This window comes from Cryptosporidium andersoni, assembly GCF_001865355.1.
Source record: "Cryptosporidium andersoni isolate 30847 chromosome Unknown contig_19, whole genome shotgun sequence".
NCBI lineage: Eukaryota > Apicomplexa > Conoidasida > Eucoccidiorida > Cryptosporidiidae > Cryptosporidium > Cryptosporidium andersoni.
Window position 1 is genome coordinate 1 of NW_027122898.1, and position 21,097 is coordinate 21,097.

General features: G+C 30.5%; 10 protein-coding genes across 10 annotated transcripts; 4 read left to right on the forward strand and 6 right to left on the reverse strand.

The window, feature by feature from the left end:
* Positions 1–2,008: 2,008 nt before the first annotated feature.
* cand_012050 (uncharacterized protein) lies at positions 2,009–4,477 on the reverse strand (the record flags this gene model as incomplete). Its single annotated transcript, XM_067211443.1, has 1 exon — positions 2,009–4,477. The coding sequence occupies one exon, from the start codon at positions 4,475–4,477 to the stop codon at positions 2,009–2,011; it is 2,469 nt and encodes an 822-aa protein (XP_067066962.1).
* Positions 4,478–4,855: 378 nt separating this feature from the next.
* cand_012060 (uncharacterized protein) lies at positions 4,856–5,164 on the reverse strand (the record flags this gene model as incomplete). The annotated part of the gene is made up of 1 exon (XM_067211444.1): positions 4,856–5,164. The coding sequence occupies one exon, from the start codon at positions 5,162–5,164 to the stop codon at positions 4,856–4,858; it is 309 nt and encodes a 102-aa protein (XP_067066963.1).
* Positions 5,165–5,846: 682 nt separating this feature from the next.
* On the forward strand, positions 5,847–6,086 carry cand_012070 (60s ribosomal protein L38; the record flags this gene model as incomplete). The annotated part of the gene is made up of 1 exon (XM_067211445.1): positions 5,847–6,086. One exon carries the CDS (start codon positions 5,847–5,849, stop codon positions 6,084–6,086), a length of 240 nt encoding a protein of 79 aa, XP_067066964.1.
* A 702-nt stretch (positions 6,087–6,788) lies between these two features.
* cand_012080 (TPR repeat-containing protein) lies at positions 6,789–8,846 on the forward strand (the record flags this gene model as incomplete). The annotated part of the gene is made up of 1 exon (XM_067211446.1): positions 6,789–8,846. The coding sequence occupies one exon, from the start codon at positions 6,789–6,791 to the stop codon at positions 8,844–8,846; it is 2,058 nt and encodes a 685-aa protein (XP_067066965.1).
* Positions 8,847–8,874: 28 nt separating this feature from the next.
* On the reverse strand, positions 8,875–10,167 carry cand_012090 (arsenite-activated ATPase family protein; the record flags this gene model as incomplete). Its single annotated transcript, XM_067211447.1, has 3 exons — positions 8,875–8,976; positions 9,043–9,948; positions 10,003–10,167. The coding sequence occupies 3 exons, from the start codon at positions 10,165–10,167 to the stop codon at positions 8,875–8,877; spliced, it is 1,173 nt and encodes a 390-aa protein (XP_067066966.1).
* A 293-nt stretch (positions 10,168–10,460) lies between these two features.
* Positions 10,461–11,735, forward strand: cand_012100 (protein disulfide-isomerase domain-containing protein; the record flags this gene model as incomplete). Its single annotated transcript, XM_067211448.1, has 1 exon — positions 10,461–11,735. One exon carries the CDS (start codon positions 10,461–10,463, stop codon positions 11,733–11,735), a length of 1,275 nt encoding a protein of 424 aa, XP_067066967.1.
* A 103-nt stretch (positions 11,736–11,838) lies between these two features.
* On the reverse strand, positions 11,839–13,932 carry cand_012110 (uncharacterized protein; the record flags this gene model as incomplete). The annotated part of the gene is made up of 1 exon (XM_067211449.1): positions 11,839–13,932. The coding sequence occupies one exon, from the start codon at positions 13,930–13,932 to the stop codon at positions 11,839–11,841; it is 2,094 nt and encodes a 697-aa protein (XP_067066968.1).
* A 386-nt stretch (positions 13,933–14,318) lies between these two features.
* On the forward strand, positions 14,319–14,991 carry cand_012120 (uncharacterized protein; the record flags this gene model as incomplete). The annotated part of the gene is made up of 4 exons (XM_067211450.1): positions 14,319–14,476; positions 14,584–14,609; positions 14,664–14,761; positions 14,848–14,991. 4 exons carry the CDS (start codon positions 14,319–14,321, stop codon positions 14,989–14,991), a joined length of 426 nt encoding a protein of 141 aa, XP_067066969.1.
* A 779-nt stretch (positions 14,992–15,770) lies between these two features.
* cand_012130 (zinc C3HC4 type domain-containing protein) lies at positions 15,771–18,014 on the reverse strand (the record flags this gene model as incomplete). The annotated part of the gene is made up of 1 exon (XM_067211451.1): positions 15,771–18,014. The coding sequence occupies one exon, from the start codon at positions 18,012–18,014 to the stop codon at positions 15,771–15,773; it is 2,244 nt and encodes a 747-aa protein (XP_067066970.1).
* Positions 18,015–18,773: 759 nt separating this feature from the next.
* On the reverse strand, positions 18,774–20,372 carry cand_012140 (uncharacterized protein; the record flags this gene model as incomplete). The annotated part of the gene is made up of 1 exon (XM_067211452.1): positions 18,774–20,372. The coding sequence occupies one exon, from the start codon at positions 20,370–20,372 to the stop codon at positions 18,774–18,776; it is 1,599 nt and encodes a 532-aa protein (XP_067066971.1).
* Positions 20,373–21,097: the final 725 nt, after the last annotated feature.

Below are 21,097 nucleotides of genomic sequence, written 5' to 3' on the forward strand. Positions count from 1 at the left end.
TAGTAGTTGGTTTCCTTGTAGTCGTAGTAGTAGTAGTTGGTTTCTCTGTAGTTGTTGTAGTAGTAGTTGGTTTCTCTGTAGTTGTTGTAGTAGTAGTTGGTTTCTTTGTAGTTGTAGTTGTAGTTGTGGTTGGTTTCTCTGTACTTCCAGTATCTAGTTTAAGTGGGGGTTTGCTCATGACTTCTTTACTTCTTATAGTTGTAGCTTTTGTAGTTGTTGTTGTAACTTCTGTAGGGTTTACAGCATAGCATCTGGTGAATGAAACATAGATTTCTGAATTCATGTCATATATTTGACCTTCATCAAAAGTTCTTTTATCATTACAAGGAACGTTAATAATAGGGTCAATAAATAGGAAATTAGTTTCTTTACTAGGAGTAATAGGTTTTAGGCTTTCAGGGTGGAAAATACCTGCATATGACCCGACAATTTGTTCTCCATTCAACCTATTAACTAGATATCCACTTACAGGATCAAATGGGCAATTAGAATAAGAATCTATAGGTAGACCAGTATCAGTATCTACCATCATTCCAGTTACAATATCTTTTACATATCCATTGTGCCATCCACATGCTCTAGTTCCACCTAACCAGGAGTAATTATCCGCTGGATATATAAGTCTACCATTAAAAGCGTCAATAGACCAGTTAATTGCAGAGTCAATAAAAGTTCCAAGGTTATTCTCATTAGAGGTAAGTGTAGAATTTGCACACATGGGAGATGCAATACCAGCGACTGAACCGGATAAAATTACCAAACTACACGCATCAAAAAGTTCTTTTGTTGTTTTATTAAATGCTAATCGAGTTACAGGGTCATATACTAGATTTCTTTCATCTTTTGTGGCAAATTCGATGAGTGGTAAATTTGTTTCTGGATCTAATTTTAAAGGAGCTATAAAGTAATTACTATTTATATCTTTACTTCCAGTGATTATACCAGAATATGGATTGTAGGTATTCCCGAAACTATCTACTGGTAGAAAAGTCTCAGTATCGAAACTAGATGGAATAGATATACTATAGAAGTTTGTTATTTCTGGACTACAACCAGTATCACTACTATATTTGTGTGATGTATCCAAGCGCATATTTCCAGTTATTGATCCAAGAGCATCAACCTTCATTTGCAATATATTGCTAGAGTGAAAACTCAAGGTTAATAGTGGTAAAGAAGCTACAATTACGATTGTCACCCATGAAACTTTAACTTTAGATAAAATCATTTTAATATCCCAGCAGTAAAAAGAATAGTCTTGCTATATTAATACTTGGTAATCTTGAAAAAGGTGTAATAAGGTCCAGGTTAGATAACTTAAGCAATATCGTGTTCAAATTCTGTAATTATTTTGCTGTTTATCAAATCTCACCAAAAACCTTCTTAACAAGAGTGCACCCAAAATGCACAACAATGTCGAACTAATTTCAGATAATTAATTATACAAAGTTGCAGACTAGTATGTAGTATATGTACACGTATTGTGTACGGACAATGCATTTGTGTAGTCAATAGTCATTGCTATACTTTGCATGTAATTAGGGTGCAATCCAAAATATACGTATTAATACGTCTTATTTGGCGCCTTTTTTTTTTTTTTTTTAAATATAAGGTTCTACTCAGTTAGAAAAAGGGTCTTGATAGAAACTTAGTAAAATAATATATATTTAAAGTAGTGATATATCCTATAAGTGTTAAAAGGAGTGAAATTTATATTTAGTTGGACAGAATAAAATAGATCCCCTAGAACCACTCAGTCGGTAGCACTAGTAGTCTAGTGGTAGGATAACGCGTTCCCATTGCGTTGGCCCGGTTTCGATTACCGGCTAGTGCACTTTTTCGGAGGCCTAAAGATTATAATGGAACGTAATGTGTGAAGGAAAAGTTTTGCACCACCTATCTACTTATTTATAAAAAAAAAAAAAGAAGTTAGGAGGTATTTCTGATAATTGTACATAGTAAATAAAGGGAATTTGTTATTCTTAATGAAATAAAACATATTTTAGCATTATACTCTTGTAGGTATTCTATTTGGTAAAGAATCTTTTGGTTTTTTGTTCATCCATGGTGGTTCTACTTGAGGATGATTTTGTACATATAATGGGTCACTGGTTGGTGGTAATTGTCCAACATCTCCTGGAGTAGGACCAACAACATCAACTTTTTGCAACATTCGCCACTCAGGAGGAAATCTAAGAGCTGACTGAGCTTCACGCAAATCATGCTCTAGCATTTGCATGATTAATTGTTGTTCTTCTATTTGCTTTTCAAGTTTTCTACAGGCTAGTAGCATACTTATAATATCACTTTGATCTTGAGGTTCTATATTAGCAAAATAGGTTGCCATCTCAGATAAACTACTGTATGGCCGACGTCTAGGAGTTATAAGTCCTCCAACAAATGGTTTGTGTGTACGCTTTATATTTTTAAAGTCCTTTTTAGCTAAATATTGACGAGATTTCCCAATGTATGATCTTGTGAGTTTATCTGGAATAAATTCATCAACTTCACTATACCTAGGTCGTAAGATTTCCTTTTGAATCTTTTCATCTTGGTTCTTTTCCTCTTGATCAGATTCATTAATATCAGATATTTCTATATCTTCATATAAATCATTACTCCCTCTAATTTGTGAAAGTTTCCTTTCTACACTGTGCCAATTACTTTGACTAACAACTTTCTTATCCCATGTATACTGGCCTGTACCATCACACCTTTTTAAATCTTTTTTAGGATCTTCTTGATTAGTTATCTGAGTATCTCCAGGTTCTTGATTACTTGTTTTAGTTACTACTTTAACATCTCCTGTTGAAGGAACTTTTATGTCGATAGATTTTTCACATTTATTACTGAAGTTGCTAATTGCATCATTATTATCATGTTTATCTCGTACTTTCTTCTTTTTATGAGATTTATGCTTATGACAGCACTTCTGACATCTGTTATTACCTGCAGAATTGCATATAGCAGCAATAGTAGTTATTATTTGCCATATTGCTGGATCTAAACCTTGATAGCTAGTTTCAAGAGTTCGTTCCTTCTCTGTAACATCTGATGAATAATCTTTATTTCCCCTATTCCTCAAATTATGTAGACTATTAGCAGTTAATGCATATCTATCCCCATTTTTGTAATATGAAGATCGGCTCATATATTTATCTAAACCACGATCATCACTTGTTGGATCTTTGCAAATTCTGCTTTGTTCTAAAATTACTTGTTTATCATTAATAATTCTTGGTGTGTTAACTTTTTGACTCAAGTTAAAATGAGGTTTTGAATATCTTTCAACATGATCAGTTTCATCATTATTTAATATATTAAATGTTGGTGTTCTTACTCGTATCTTTTTATCACTTTGAGCTTCATTACTTATTGTTTCATATTTCGGAGATACTGAGTAGGTTTTAAGTGTTGCTTTTTTTATCTTATCTTTAGTATTATCTGATAAATTTAATAAAACATTTAACTTTTTTGTAGGTATAGAGCTTTCACTCAATTTGGATAGTATTGGAGCATCTAAAGTTTTTGTCACAGGTTCAAGATTAGTGGTCTGATTAGAAATAATCTTTGAGCCTTTAGGATTTGTTACTTCTTTGACTACAGTATTCGAAGCCTCAGTAGTATCAGGAGATACTAAATCTGTATTATTTACCTTCTCAGGTTGAGAATATACTTTTAAGGAAGTATTCTGTAAAATTATTCCATTAGATTTACTTTTCAGTTCTGGAATAGTTTTTTTTGCATTAATACCTAATATATTCCCTGACTCACTATTAACAGAAGGATTGGAAAGTAATTTGGTTGTAACAGATTTCTTAGTATTATTGGATAAACTTGTAGAATTAGGTAAAGGGATTGACTCATGAGTATCAACTTGTTTCTCGGGAATTTTTATATCTTCCTTGTGTTCAACTTTAGGAATAACACTTGGTGGAGCAGGTTTACCTACTTTTATAGCTGGTACTGTACCTTTAGTAACGGCAACAGTAGGAAGAGTTGCAGTTGACTTAATAGGTGGAGTTTTTATTATAGATTTAGAGACATCAGATAAGTCTAATGATTTAGTAGTAATAGATTTTGTTAGGGATTTAGAAGTATTAATAGTTGGTTCTGGTGGTTTAGTATCGTCTTTGGTAGCTATATATTTTAAAGATTCCTGTTTCTTAATATTACTATTATGAGCTTCTGATAAAAAAGCAACTTCTTTAGATTCTGGTACAGATGCCAGAGCTGTTGGGACATTTGCTTTTATTGCAGGTTTAGGAATTGGCTTTGTAATGGGGGTTACTAAAGCCTTTGGTACTGAATCTTTAGGTTGCACCTTTGCACCTGATATAACAAGTTGTTTTCTTGGAGGAAGTACTGGTACACTTACAGATGAAGTACTTTGGTTCAAATTCTTGGTCTGAGCCGGTGGGTTTGGAGTCTTAGTTAGTGATGGTTTTAAGGGTACTGAATTTATATCTGCTTTCATAATATACTTCAGTTATAAATATAATACTATATACTCATTCATATGGTTCTTAGGTTTAATTTATTTTGTTTTGTTATAGCTACAAATTCTTACATCCTGTTATTTACAAGCTGACATTCTCATACACACAGCACGCGCTATATTGTCTTGTCGTATAAATTCATTGCATTAATACATGAAAAAATTTGTGGGGGCAAAAAGAAAAAAGTTAGAGTATTGGTAATATGGACTATATTATAAATAATGTCATACATTCAAAATAAGTACTTAGCTAACTTAGATTATCTTTACATCTAATTCTATACGAATCCCAGTATTAATCTAAAAAGTGGCTGAAGTATGCTATAGCAAACCAAATTGTAGATTTACTTAGAAACATTAGTATGCAGGACCTAATATAACATAAGGCTTATATTTAGGACCTACTAAAGCCAATAGAAACATTGCTATCAGAAATGTATATAATGCTGATAGTAGTGATCCCGTATACAAAGCTGCAACTGCAACTTTATAACGTGGGCTAGATTTCGGTGCTCTAGATAATATCAAAAAGGCTATACAGCCTATTGGTGGAAATATGAAGCTCAATATTAATGCAACTAATGGTAATTTAGCTTCCTTCATTTTCCATATATTGACATTTTTATTCTCCAGTTTATTGATATCTTCTTCAAGAATATCGTCCATAAAACTGATCTTAGAGTGTGGATAATAGCTTGTTATATTGGAATTATTGGTGTGGATATGTTTAGGTGTCATAGTAAATTTATTTCTTTATTTTTGCCTCTTATATTTCAAAGTGATTGTGAATTCTAAAATAACAATGATCTTTAGATAATCATAGGCGCTTAAGGTGCCTCATTCTTAACCATGCATCTAAGATGCACCTTGCAGTATACTTTATAGGTAGAATAATAACTAAAAGATTAAATAAAGAGCCTCAGTATTTAGTCACTTTTTAAAATTTATAAAATATACTGGTAAATCTTTATATAATACTACTTCCTAAAAGAACTAAATACTTAACCAAGTTTCTTCAGAATAACTAAAAACATCAGAGAAATTCTAAATTAAATAATAAAAATAAAATTATTCACTATCCAAATCACTTTATATAATCAAAATTTTTCTGTAATTTGTAACTTTTTTTTTTTATTATTAATATTATTATATTAAAGTAGCAATATTCAGTGCCGCTATATATGTTATCTATTTTGCGGTATTTTTGAGACGGCTTATTTGAGACAGACAGATTCTTAAAAGTTTAGCGCTACAACTGATTTTTAGCTAGTTTTTAAGGTTCTGCTCTCTAACTGAAAGACTAATAACAATATTTTAAGTTTGTCCATTTACTACTTAAAGTGTCAAGATGCCCGTACAAATAACTGATTTGCGTACTTTTATTAATACTTCTCGTCGTCAAGATGCGAGGTCTGTAGCCGTTGTACGTGTAAAGAGGGAGCATCATGTAACTACAAAATTCAAGATAAGATGTAGTAGATATCTTTACACTTTAGTAATGAAGGATGCTGAGAAGGCCAAAAAATTAGAGGCATCACTCCCACCAACTTTGAATAAGATCGTTATTAATAGGTCTGGGAAGAAATGAAGGGTCTGCAATGGATATAATAAGTAATTCAGAATATTGTACTAGTCTTAGTTTCTTATAACTTATTATTTTATTGGAACTACTTCTGTATTATCTCTCCTCTTAATATAGTGATTCATAATTTAATATAAGGGAAGATTACTATATATTATTGCAAATAGAGTTAGAACTGACTTCTCATTAAGTGGTAATGTAGATATACCTGGTTATTTTGGGATTTATTTTAAGAGTATTTATCTAAGAGGATTTAGATTACTTTGAAAGTAAAAGTACAATATAATGCAATATTAAGATATTATGTACCATTTGAAGCATGCAATGTGTACTTTAATTGCGCATGATATTGCATTTAATTTGACAATTGAGTTGAATTAATTACATATTCAATATGAAGAAATAGTATAAGACAATAAATATAGAGAGACTAAGTTTTAATTTGTCAATCCAACTTAAAAGGGTACACTTTTTCTATACCATCCCATTAGGATATACTTTGTTCTTTTTCTTTGTATTACATAGTATGTGATCTTTTTATATCTAATAGGATCGTGAATTCTAACTCTTGATAATATATATACACACTAAGAGTATATTACTCTTGAACAGCTTATTTTTAGGGTAGTGACTTCACCCGCTAATCTTGTCTCTTAAACTAGACAATTCCCCTCAATCTTATTGTCAACATTATATTCAGTATCTTCAATGCATACTATTGAAGAACTTTATAAAGAACTTCATGAGCTAGTCGATTCAGAGCAATATGAAATAGCAATTAATATTTGTAATAAATTGAAGGCTTTGGGATGTAATAACGAAGATGTTTTGAGAACTAAAATATACTGCCTTATACAACGTGGAAAATGGCATCAAGCCATTAATTACATTGATTTAATAAAAGGAAGATTTTCCACTGATTTATTTTATGAGAGATCTTATTGTCTATATCGTATGAATCGTTTAGAAGAAGCATTAAAGTGTCTTGACTCATTTTGTGTAAAATCTACTGACTTTGTAGATACCTCGATACTACATCTAAAGGCCCAAATTTTTTATCTTATGGGACGTTTTCAGGAATGTGAATGTTTATATAGGAAATTAATTGGTATATCTGGTCATAACAATACAGAAGAGCAGATACTCTTATCTGTAAATCATATGGCTGTTCAAGCCTCAGATGAAAATCTTTCAATATATTCTAATTATCAAGAAGATCAGTCTTGTATATTTTCTTCTTCATATGAATATTGGTTTAATTTGGCATGTCTGCATATTGTAAACAAGGAATATGACAAGGTTGTAAGAGCTTTGAATAAGTCCCAAGAAATCTATATGACCACTAACCCTACACAAAGTGAAGAAAAGGAATATAATTCAAATAAAAGTGACATGTGTTCATTTAAATTATGTAGAGCTTATATTTTCCAACAAATGGGTGAGTATGATAAAGCTCTAAATTTATACACATCCTGTATTGAAGAATACAAACTAAATGGGATATTTTTAGAATCTTCTATTGTTCAACTTGCTGTGGTAGCCTTTAATAATATGATATCACTTCAAAATAGGGATAAATCTGACAATTATATTGATGGTTTAAACCGTTTAACAATTACATCTAAAGAAAATTTTTATAACAAACTTATATCATCTCAAAAATTTTCAATATGTTTGAATAAGGCATTTTCATGTTATTCTTCTCCTCAATACAATAGATATATTAGAGATGCTGAGAAGTTTACAGTTTACAAAACTAAACTGGAACTTTTTAAAGTAGGAATCTACATGTTACAAGGTAAGGAAAAGAAAGCCCTATCATCTTTAGAATATCTTCATAAACAAAGTCCAGAGAATTTGGCATATTCCAATGCATTACTGAGTCTTGCAATTAAACTTAAAAGTTTCAAGAATATACCGAGATTTATAGATGTTATACTTAGCCAATATATAAAGGTCATTACTAAAGAATATAAATCTAACCCAGACTGGATATCTAGCTCTACCTTTGAACATCTGATTAGGTTACTAATTTATACAAAGATGGATAAAGTTATAAATATATCAACAATTATCCATAAATTGGATACATTTTGTAACTCACTAAAACAAGCATTGGATACTAAAGAGGGAGCAATTAACAATAATATTATAGCTGAAATTTTAAATATTTTAGGTAATACATTTCTACGTATTGGCATGTTCTCCAAATCTGTAGAGTGTTTCTCAACTGCTTTAAATATAACCTCAAGTAATGATATCTCATCAGTTATAGGTTTAGTCGTATCAGCGTCACTCAATAATAATTCAAATCTGAATTTAAAACAATATCTGCGGATTTTAGATAATAAACTACCATCTTCTATGTTCTCAATAGACCCTGAGATTCTTGAGAGGTCAGAGATACCTAAGATACCTCACTTTAGTAATAGTTTGGACTCTGAACTTGTGATAAGTGTATGTCAAAAAAGTAAATCTAAGCACCGTAAAAGAAAAATAAGATACCCAAAGGGATTTGATCCAAATAACCCAGGACCTTATCCTGATCCTGAAAGATGGTTACCAAAGGAGGAGAGGTCATCATTTAAGAAATTACATAAGGCTAAAAATCAGAGGAATAAGGGAACTTTACAGAAAGGGGGACACCAAGGAGCTATACCAACAAGTGACACATCTTTTAGAAATAAAGGACCGTCAACTGCTAAAAAAGAAGTAGATACAGATAATCATCACTCTAGGCGACAGCAAAGGAGAAAAAGACGTTAAATTAGAGAAAATATTAGTAGTCTAGAAATTAAGCTAGCACTTTAAGTGAATCTGCCTCTAACAAAGTATCTATGTTTATTTTCTTTACTAGAAGAGATCCAAAGTGTTTAAGACGATCTATTCCACGTACCTAAAAGATATTTTTGAAGTATTCAATATTATGTATATACAAAATATCCAGTACGTACGAACTTACCTCACTCTGTAAAGTTGGAATGTAAGCTACATGGAAATCACAACCATACAGATCCCTGATTTGTTCTAAATATTTACGTTGCATGCTTCTTCTAGATTGATAAGATTCATATAAGATCCTAGTATAATTCCATAATGTCCTATATTCTGAAACAAGACTTAAAGTAAAACTACGAAGTTCATTTGGATCGTTTGGGATCTCTTCACACATATATTTAGATGGGATACTTAAAGTTGTATTCGATTGATCTTCACCAATTAGTTTGTCAGCAATAGGAAATACTACTTGATTAACCACAATATGTGAACAATCTATAGACTGTTTTGCTAATTCCTGTATAAGGCGTTCTGTTTCATAAACGGAAAGAAATTCCGGGATACAAACACATACAAATGATGTCTTTGAGGCATCTTGAAATGTCTCTTTTACAGAAGTCGTGATAGCTCTTAAATCATCAAGTTTAGAATGAATATCATCTTCTTGTAAAGAGCTACCACTAATAGAATTAAATAATTGAAAAGCACCCGACATTTTTTGTCTTAGAGAACTTAATTTAGTCAAACCCTTCTCTAATAAACTTGGAAAGCTTAGTAGACGAAGTGTATGACCTGTTGGTGCAGTGTCAAATACAATGACACTGTATGACATTGTCTGAACAAATTGCATAAGAGCAGCAAAGCTTAGAGCCTCATCTATACCAGGTAAGGCAGATAATAGATCTGGGAGAAATTTAGATAAATTAAAGCCCTCATCCTTAAGTTTAAATTCCATTACTTGTTGGTAGGAAGGGTCTAACTCCATTGCATATAAATTCTTGTATCCGTTAATCAAGGTAGGTGTACTACCAAATTTCTGAACAAATGCATCGCTTAGATTATGAGCTGGATCAGTAGATAGTATTAAAACCTAAATAAATTAAATATAAATAATGATCATTATAAAAAAAGAGACAAAACTTACACTATCTCGCTCCTCTGAAAGCTTAGAAGCAATAGAACATGATGTAGTTGTCTTCCCGACACCTCCTTTACCTCCCACGAATATCCACTTCAAAGATTTTAGAGCAAATAGAGAACTTAATGATGGTTCCAAATCATTTTCAAGATCAAAATAAAGTGTGGACATCTTAAGTTTTCTTAGCTTCAAGATAGTCGCACAAGTTTAAAAGTCTTGCCAATAAATAATGTGCTACTTTTTTAAAGGTAACAAATATTTAATTTTTACGGTATCAATGTTTGAGTTATAATACTAATTTTAGCGGTTAAGTAACTTTTTTCGCCACTATTAACGTCCTGTATCATCTTTTAACCCTTAATTTTGTGGGAAAATCGATATTTAAGCTGGTAAGATTGCATTGTAAGGATATCTAAATTTTTGCATCTCATATATCTTTTGTTTTAGAACTATTATAAACCAAAATGAAAAAAGTATTAAAGTTTTTGTGCCTAATTCTTTTGACTGCCCCTGCATGTTTTATATATTGCTTATACTCAAAAGACTCTCCAATAAAAGTAGTCACTGGTAATCATTTAAATAAAATGATTAAGGAACACCCAGTAGTAATTGCTGAATTTTTTGCCGAGTGGTGTGGGCATTGTAAAGCTTTTGCACCTGAGTATGAGGAAGCAGCTAGTGCCTTAAAGGGTATAGTACCATTAGTCGCAATTAACAATGAAAGTGATATGGCAGAATATAGTATCAAGGGATTTCCAACAATTAAAATTCTTTCAAGTTCTTTTAATAAACCAAAGGATTATTCGGGTCCGAGAACTAGTCAAGGAGTAGTCAATGCTGCATTAGCTGCTTTAAAGGATGTTGCTAACTCACGCTTAAGTGGAAAGAAAACAGATAATAAAGGATCAAGCAAATCTGAATCTAGTAAAGGAAAAGATAAAAAAAGGAAAGCAACGAAATCTGATGTTGTAGAATTGACAGACTCAAATTTCGATAAGATAGTGTTAGAAGATCAAGAATCATCCTGGTTTATCAAATTCTATGCTCCTTGGTGTGGTCACTGCAAAAGTCTTGCTCCAGATTGGGAAGAGCTAGGATATCTAGCTAAAGGAAAAGTTAAAATTGGCAAAGTTGATGCTACACAACACACAATGGTAGCACAAAGGTATCAGATCCAAGGTTTCCCCACTTTATTGATGTTCCCTTCAGGAAATAAGAAGGAATTGAATCCAATCCCCTACAATGGACCGAGGTCAGCTAGTGATCTAATGGAATTTGCAGCTAAATTTCAATCTCGAATAATTAAAGTTGAACAATTGTTAAATCAAGAAAAGTTCGAAGAGAATTGTAGTAAAGGACTCTGTGTGATTGCCTTCCTTCCACATATAGTTGACAGTAGTGTCTCAGATAGGCAAAAGTATTTAGAAGACTATAAGAAAGTAATTAAAGCTTCTGCTGCTGTTCCAGTACGATTCTTATGGTCTGAAGGAGGAAGTCAGTTCGAATTTGAAGAAAAACTCAATTTGGCATTTGGTTATCCTGCTACTATTGCCATTAATGTGGAAAAGCAAAGATTTTCTACTCATAGAGGAAGTTTTACTGTGGAATCTTTGAACTCTTTTTTAACTTCTCTCACTACTGGTAGAGCTCCAGTGGATCCTCTACCTAAATTACCACCTATTGTTACAGTTGAGCCTTGGGATCCTAAGGAACAAACTCCAATACAAGATGAACTCTAAGCGAAATACAATAAAATAAAAAAAAAGAAATATTTAGAGATTATTGATGTAATAGCACTTTCCTACTTAAATTTTAATAGAAAACTTTTGTTGAAACTCATTTTTATTTAATTAATCGCTCAAAATCTGTGCGAAATTTATCAAGCTTAAAAGGAGCCACGGAACGTTGTAAAGCCGTGCTTATACTTTTCCATTTTACATTCCCTAACATAGTTCTAATACATTTATTTGCAGTAGCACGTATGTCTGGCGTAGATCCATTTATATTGCTGTGAATAAATTCAATACATGATAATAGATTACCGCACTTCAAAATATTAACACCTATTTGTTGTAAAATTATTTCTATAGCAGCAAGGCATCTATGGATAATTATCGAACTTCGACTACGTAGTCCGTAGTTGACGAATTTACCCAATAATTTGTCACCATATTTTACTAAACAAATGGTCTTAATAGCCTGATATGCATCATTTGCTAAGAATTTATTGCGATCTGTAGTTCTCTTTAGTAAAGCATCAATACTAAGGTCTAAGAACCTTCCGAAATCCAAAAAATTTCCACAATTCAAATATAATTCTTCAATAGCATATAATGCCACTTTACTGACACTAGAACGCAGTGAATTAACCCATCTTATAATACTTTCCCCAACATAAGTAGCATTAAAACTTTTTTGCCTAGAGTTATGGGACTGCATAAATGCTATGTTATTGTTTAGTAATTGAGAATGAAATATTATAATACGACGCAAATTTGTGATCTCTTCTACAACTTTATTCCAATCTTCAGTTAGTAATTCACAAGTTGATAAAAAGTGTATAGAATTTTGATATATAGATTCTATTTGGTCAATACTTGTTGATATTATATCTGAGAAATCTGTAATATCAGATTTATTTAATATTGTTTCCTTATTTAATTCCACTTTAACAGATACTAGAGATTTATTATTAGAATCAATGAGGCAATGATTATCTGGTGAATCTATCTTACTATTATTATAAATAATCTGTTGACTATTATATCTCTCAACATTATTTTCAGTACTAGAACTCTTTAAGGAACTATCATAATCTTCACTGTCTTCAATCATATTGCTTAGATTAAAATCTATAATAGTCACATATCCATCTTCTATATCTGGAAGTGGTGGATTTTGAAGAATTCGTTTCTGTAATATTTTTAATGGGGTAAAAGGTGAAGCTTGTTTACGCTCTATAGGGAGAGCATTTACAGCCAAATTTATTACTGTTCGAAAGTAGTCATTGCCAACAACAGACAAATATACACGTAAGCCATCTATTGCACGACAAACAACTTCTTCTTCATCATCATACATAGACCAAACTAAGGCTTGTACAATTCTCGTTGGATTATAAGGAAATTTAGATGACATTGGTACTGCTAAGAAGGCATAAATTAAAATTCCAACTATTTCAATTCTAATAATAGAATTATGATGTTTTACTGCTTTGCATAGCTGCATTATAAGACTGTCTATCAATTTTTCACGACTTTGATAATTATCTACGCTTAGAGCATTAGAATTAGTATCATCTTTAGTAGCTATACTGAGTTGAGAAAATTGAATTATATTCTGAATACATCTAGTGGCTTCAGAGTATGATAATGAACAGGAGTCACATAAGTGTAAAATCAGTTCATAAACCAAATTAGTATTTACTATACTCTTACTTGTATTTTGACTTCCGATAGTCTCAGTACTCACAAGATATTTTTTTAAACAACAAGTTAGAACTTTTTCAACAAGTACATCTCCCATGTCTCCTGATAAAGATGAGCTCAGTCCAAAAGATAATCCTTCTAGCCTTTGACTAACAGAACCCAACAAACTAATAATACTGCGAATTACTTTTACAGTATTCATTCTATTATTTCTATGTAATTGATCTACCCAATAATTAAAAACTTTATCCCACAAATATAAGTATATGATTTCATTTAGAGGACTTGATTCGATAGCCTTCATTAAAGAACCCTCAAAATCAGTATTTTGATCACTATTATAAATCAAAAAGTTATCTTTTTCTTGTGGTAAATCTTTTAAATCCTTTGCTGTGTCACATATTACTCCTTGTTTATTTTCAAAGTTAACATTGTCAAATGAAAAGCTTGTTTGGTTAACAGATGACTCGAGATCCAATTCATCAATATTACAAGATTTGGAGCTCATTTTCGCCAGTTTTTAAACACATTTCACCTTACTATCGTATTTTTTTTTCCTTATTTTTTGTTTTCAACTAGTTGCAATTCTAGATGTATGTGGAAGCTTAAAATCACGCTTGAAACTAGAAGTAAATCTTCAAATAATCGGTACTCTTAAAATCTAAATGCTCCCTAGCAGTTATTTTTGTGGTCTCTGATATTTTAATTACTTTATAAGTTTGCAAAGTTAAAATATAATAGCAAGTCTTTAATATTATGAGACTTTATCTGTAAAACTAGCATGTGACCTATAAGGCGCCACACTTCAAAAATAATTCTTCCACACTTGTGTAGCAAAGTTTAAAACTAAAATATGCAATATATCATCATTGCTAAGCACGTAAATGAATTATAATGAATTATAGTACTGAGAATACTTCAAATGCTGGACCCTCAAGAAATTCTGATATACCTTTTGAGTTAGTTACTTTGATTGAAGCTATATTCTATTATGTAGGAGGTTTTCTAATTTCAGTTAAAGGTACAACTCAGAATGAAATTTTAATACTAAAGTAAGTAAAAATCTCAATGAGTCAATAAGAAAATTCATTTGAACTCTTTTATTAAATATTTATACTGGATTTAAAAAATGTAACATAAAATGAATAAAATAACACAGAATCCTACTAGATGAAAATTACAAAGGTAAGCTTTACTGTATATATTGTACTTGAACATTTAAATAAATATCAAATTCAGACGACAATGGAGTTACTTTGAAGACTATTGAGATGCGACTTAATACTATTCAAGGAATAGATCCTTTGCTCAAGATAATGTTGGCTAAAGTCTTCCCCGTAAGTTAGAAAAAAAAAACTATAAAGTACCCAATATTTAATTGATTGTAAAATTGGAAATTGTATTCAAAATTTCTACTTATTAGAAATCTCTGATGTATATTATAAACCAAGAAAGTCAACTTTGTTTGAGTCATATAGAGGGATACAACAAATCTGTCGTATACATGACACTTGATGACTTGTTAGATAGTCTCATAGAAGAGTGCGGATTTATTGAACTTGAATAGGATTATTTTAATAAGTTATATAGCAAAAATTTTAAAATTAAATTTTCCTCGGTATATTTATAGTACTTTATTAGAAATACATTGTTAAAATTGAAACAATTAAATAGACTCCTCAAATAAATGACTGTACTAATTAGAATTCTAATGTATCCACAAGATTTTATCCAAGTAATAGTTCAAAGAATATTATGGATATATTCAATATAACAAGAGGTACTAGAAAATATATAAAAACCTATAATTTATTAAAAAATTCAAATATTTATCAATAGTCACTTACATATTAAATAAGTTCGAATTGCATATAAAAAGATTGCTACTTGATGTTTTACACCTTCTCCATACATTGGTTTATCCAAACCATCTAATTATAAAGAGCAAGTCATTATAGTACTAGTAAAGGTATATCAATAGAAAACACGTACAGTATCTTAGAAATCTCCTATCATTTAAGATAGCTAATGAATTGAGAGCTAGAATTAACGCTTCAAATAAATGAGTAAAACATAAAGACATAGTATTTGTTTTGCTTGTACTAAGTATTAATACCTACTTTATCAACTAAATCAACTAAACAAGGATCACAGGGACACAACCCGCTAGAACGTGTGTAGGGTATCATAATTAGCTAAGAAAATTGTGTCTAGGATCTTTTAGAAGAGTTTTGAAAATTAAGATCAGGTTTAATTATTAGAAGAAAAAAAGTAAAACATATATAATTAAAAGAAATAGACCATGATGATATTCACAAAGTAATATCGAAAAAAAAAGAGTTTGGGTTAAGCACGAGCAAAGTACCTATGGCGCGATGAGACTCTAGAAAGATGATTACACCTAAGTAAATTTCTCCAACAAGTAATATCGTAATTATTATTTCGAGCATTATATTGAACTTGCATTGTATCCACATCTTGATCTAACTGGATTTCAGATTGATAATCCAGAGTTTCATGACTCTGTCTATTATTATGCCCCTTAGATGAATATATATTAATATTGTTTCTATTAAGTGAAACATTATTAATATTTTTTTCAGTAATACAAGGTAGTAGAATATTTTTAAGTGATGCTTTAGACTTGACAGTTTTTAAGAATATAAGTGTTTTTCCTATTTGAAGAGATATTCCCTCCTTGCCAATCTTGAATGGCCGTGATAGTTCAACTAAAGATCCAAATTTACTTCTACGGTCTGATAAGCATATTTCATAATCTCCACATATGAAACAATGTTGCAACTGAGCATGTGACCTACTCACACTTATTTCCCCAAATCTTACATCAGAATTATGACCACGGCCTACATACACACTACTCCTTGGATCTCCAAATGATACAATTATTTGACTTATTTTGCAAGTATATTCACTTTCAATTGGAACCAAGATTATATAAGGATACTTGGGTCTAGGAATCCTGAATAGAGGTAAAGTTAATAATGACTCACCATTCGGTATCCATAATTGATTTGGAAATGTAACCTTGCACAATTCACAATCAAATTTTCTCAAATTAAAACATACTGGGCGATTTCCATTACCACTAGTTGTACAACTAAAGTAGTTAATACATTGATGATACAAGATCCTTAATATTCTTCTTAAACGACCTCGTATTACTGAACAAGCATTATTTCTAGTAGTATTTAAATTTATTTGTGTGCTAGTTATATTAGACATCCAACTTGCCGGAATACCAAGGCGAGATTCAATCCACTTTCTAAGGCATTGTAAATGTACATATTGCATTGATCCTCTACAGTCACATGGACATATTAATGGATTAAAGTTGTCCTCACAGTCTAACAAATCCCCATCATCAGACAAGCATATACGACAGAACTTAGTTGCATTATTGGAATTATTCTTTGTTGATATAGCAATACTAAATGTCTGGTTACTTTGTACAATGTCATCTATATTTCTATTATTTAAATTTCCTGAGTGATCATCTTCTGATATACTCGTTTGTATTATCTGTTGATGTCTTAAATTATGGCTAGATGACTCAATGACTTTCAAAGGTGTCATTTCATCTTTATCTGAAATCTCTAGAGATATTGTTAAGTTTTTCTTTACTTGTTTATATTTATCCTCACATTCTAAAATCCCCGAAAGAGGTGTTAATGGGGCAGTTTCCATATTTCCATTCTGACTCTTTGTACATAAATTAGTAACTTTCTCATTCTCAGTTTTTTCGAAAGTAGAATTTTCACCTTTTATTCCATAAGAATTTTGTGAGTTCTTTACATTTTCAATACCATTTACCTCAAAAGCCAAAATATCCAGACAATTATTCAATTCTCTATTAGATTCAATATTAAAAGTTGGAATATATGGAGTACGTAGGAGAGCATCTTTGGCAGCTGCTAAAGTAGCAACGATCTCATGAACACGCATTTGACAACGTCCCAATTTTATTATATCACCCTGTCTTAATGGTATACCTGGGGTATGTTTTGGGCTTACAATCCACACCTTATTACCCTTATTTGGAATTGAATCGTCACTATATCTACACTCTGTCCATGAATAAGGTTTATATTGTTTACTGTGTCCATTATCTTGAGAATTTAGGATCTCTTTCATTGAAATTACTAATGAATGTTCCCTATTGGTTTTAGAAGACAAAGTAATTCCATCTACGTACCAACCACCCTTGCTTTTAAATAGTTTTATCATTGGTTCCATTGTATCATCTCCATGCTCAGTCGTCACATTTTTAGTATCACAAATTAAGTAATGATCCACTTCAAAATTATCAGGATTATTCAGTTCACTACAATTTTCACAATTACCCTCATTAGGAGCAGCGCTCAATAGTCCAGAATTGTTACTTTTTAGAATAGTATAACTATTTGAGCAACCGTCTATAAAGATTGTTTGACTAATTGTTCCTTTCCTCTCATAATCAAACAGTCCATGAGATTCTCCTGAAGAGGTTGTTGATTGTATTATTACCGAACTTTGATTCTTCCCAGCATCTGACCTTTTCCCAACCTTTCCCCTAAAATCCCTGGCATCCATCCTAAGCTTTTTCCCTCACTATACTAGTTTGTCATGGATTAGTTTCCTTGTATTAGTAAATCAATTTTCTAAATATCTGCATAGGTTTCAAAAAAAAAAAAAACTAAAGAGTATTTTGAGAACTAGTTCCACAAAAACCCCACTAATTTATGGCGCTAAATCAGAACTTTTTGATTATGGAATAACATTACCCTGCTTATTTAACCTCATATATTACTAAAAAAAAATTTTCTAAAATTTGCAAATTAAAATATTTAACTATATATATATATATATATATAGTCTAACTATCTTATTGTATTTTATTTAGAGTATTGATTCCTTTTGTTAGTGCATTAACAAGGAAAAAATAGGCAAAATAAAGAACCCTATGACGCGCTTCAAATATTTATTACTAGGCCATTAATAAAGAGAAAGTAATCAATAATTTGTGTAATAAATATATCTAAGTCATTAGGAGTCTACATGATACTAGAATTTAATACAGCATATCTGAAGACTAATCCTTAACAAAAGAAAAGAAAGGACATATGCGAGTTTACGTACCAGTACTACATATAATACATCCATGTATTTTGTTAAAAACTTGTACAAATTAAATAGATAATATTTAGGTTAGTATACTTTTAATTAAGAAAGCCTTAAAGTTTGACTAAATCTATTTCTTATAAAATATAAGATAAAACTGTACATGTCCAATATCTCTAGATTTCTCCAAATATACTATAAAATATATAACAAAATACCTCCATATTATACTTATCTAAATCTATCCAAAGCATTTCTAGACTTTAAATTTGTTATTTTTAATTTATCTAAGGGTTTGTTCTTATCTTTATTAATATTAGCTTGATTTAACTTCCTTTCAGAAATTATTTCAGCAGCCTTTGTACGAATCATAGTTGCATATCTCAAATTTTTGTTACGAATCTTATTTTCAATTTTTGATCTTCCTCTCTTTTTATTCTTTATCTTCTTTATTTTTTTAGATTCATTATCTTTAAGTGTTTGGGACTCAACTTTCCTTACAGCTCTAGGTGCAGTATCAACACTACCAATACAATCTGGATAAAGGGTTATCGTTGATTCAGGAAGTTTTTCTAACAACATTCTAACTTCTGATTCCCTTCTCTGCTTTGGTGTTTCAAAAATATTTGCAACTCGCGAATCAAAGTTTGGACATCCAGCACCAGGTACAATAATGGACTCAACTCCTTGTTTATGCCCTATTCCAAGAATATCATTCCATGGTTGAAATTTTATACTAGTTATATATGATCCATTATGATCATGTGTAATATATGGCATCTTCGGTTTTGAAGAAGCTAATATATCTTTCCATACTTGAATATGACATCCAAAACCAACAGATACTAAACCTGTACCAGAAATTGAAATAGATGCAACACTTGCTCCGAAAGATTTTAAGTTATGTAATGGACAAAAATTAGATGGTTTCCTTATATCCCAAATTTTCCAAGAGTTATCCATACCTGCTGTTACCATATAATGATTTGTTACATCAAGAGCAGTAACACTACCTTTTTGTGCCAAGAGTTTAACAACTGGAGTTGCAATATTAGGTGTCCATAGTGATACTGTTCCATCCTTATGTCCTAAATGAACTACTCCATTATAAGGGTTATGCTTCATTACACGACATGCTCCTTTACCTGTTTTATGCAGTGCAGCTACTTTACCAGTAGATATATCTTGATATCTTAATTCACCAAATTCTCCAATACTAGTTAATAAAAAGTGATATGAAAGAAAGTCTAACTTGTATGGATTCATTACATGATCACGTATACAATGTATTTCAATACCATCACGGTCATAAATATAAACATACTTATTCTGAGCAACAGCAAACATTGTATAATTATGAAGGAAATGAACATCTTGTATAGTTTCTTTTAACTGTGGAATTTCTGTTATTACTTCTGGTTGACCATTTGATACATCTAATAGGGCAATAGTACCTTCATATCCTCCAATTAAGAGATGATTACCATTTCTAGTATAATCAACAAAATATGGCCCATATGATAGATTAAGTGAAAACCTTTTATTAGCAGCTCCTAATGAGATATTTTCAGTAATCAAGTCTTGAGATATAGAATAACTTTTTTCTAGTCCTTCAGTCTCAAGATAACCAATAGACTCAGGTAATAGAATCTCACTCTTTGCTAGACGTTCAGATGCTATATGATACAATCTTTGTTGAGTTGTTAATTTACTTCTCAGTTTTTTATCTTTTACTTGTTTTATATCTTGTAATTTAGTATGACGTCTATATAGAGATGTATTCCCAACACCTAAGGATAGATCTAATGAAGCTTTTTTTTTTGTTTTCATAACTAGATAGATACCATTCAATTTCTTTTCTCTTCCCTATAACCTAGATACTTATATTAGAGATCAGACCTAGAAGGGACTCTTAAACGACAATAACGCGTATTATGTCTAATAATCATAATATGATATTATTATATCACCGCCTATTGATATTATTTGTTATATTACAGGCTTTTACTTTTACGGAATATTAAGGAATTTTCTAATATAAAATAGAGTTAATAGCTTTATATATTTACCAAAATTTATTATCCTTAATATTACTAAAATATTAATATTATATTATAATTAATTAACTTATGTTAAGTATGTCTAAAAATGTACTATTAAGTAAAAATAGAATAATCTATATTTTATTAATATTAATATATAGAATCAATATTAATAAGTATTTATTTTCCTTAGTATTATATTAAATTGTATTTAGGTATATTAAAATTAATATAGATAAAAAAAAAGGTCTACAACCATCTGTAATTTGTTAACCCTAATTATAAACATTGTAAAGTTATTAAATATAACTTATATTAAAATAATAATATCAAATTCATCTATGTAATTCCTGATTTATATATATTTGTATCTATTGATTATATTAAATTATAAATAATACTTATTTGCACTTTATATTTACAAATCTATTACAAATAGTAATACTATAGCTAATAAGCTGTATACTTAGTAAATTTACTATTCCTTATATAAATATTATTATAAATTAAACT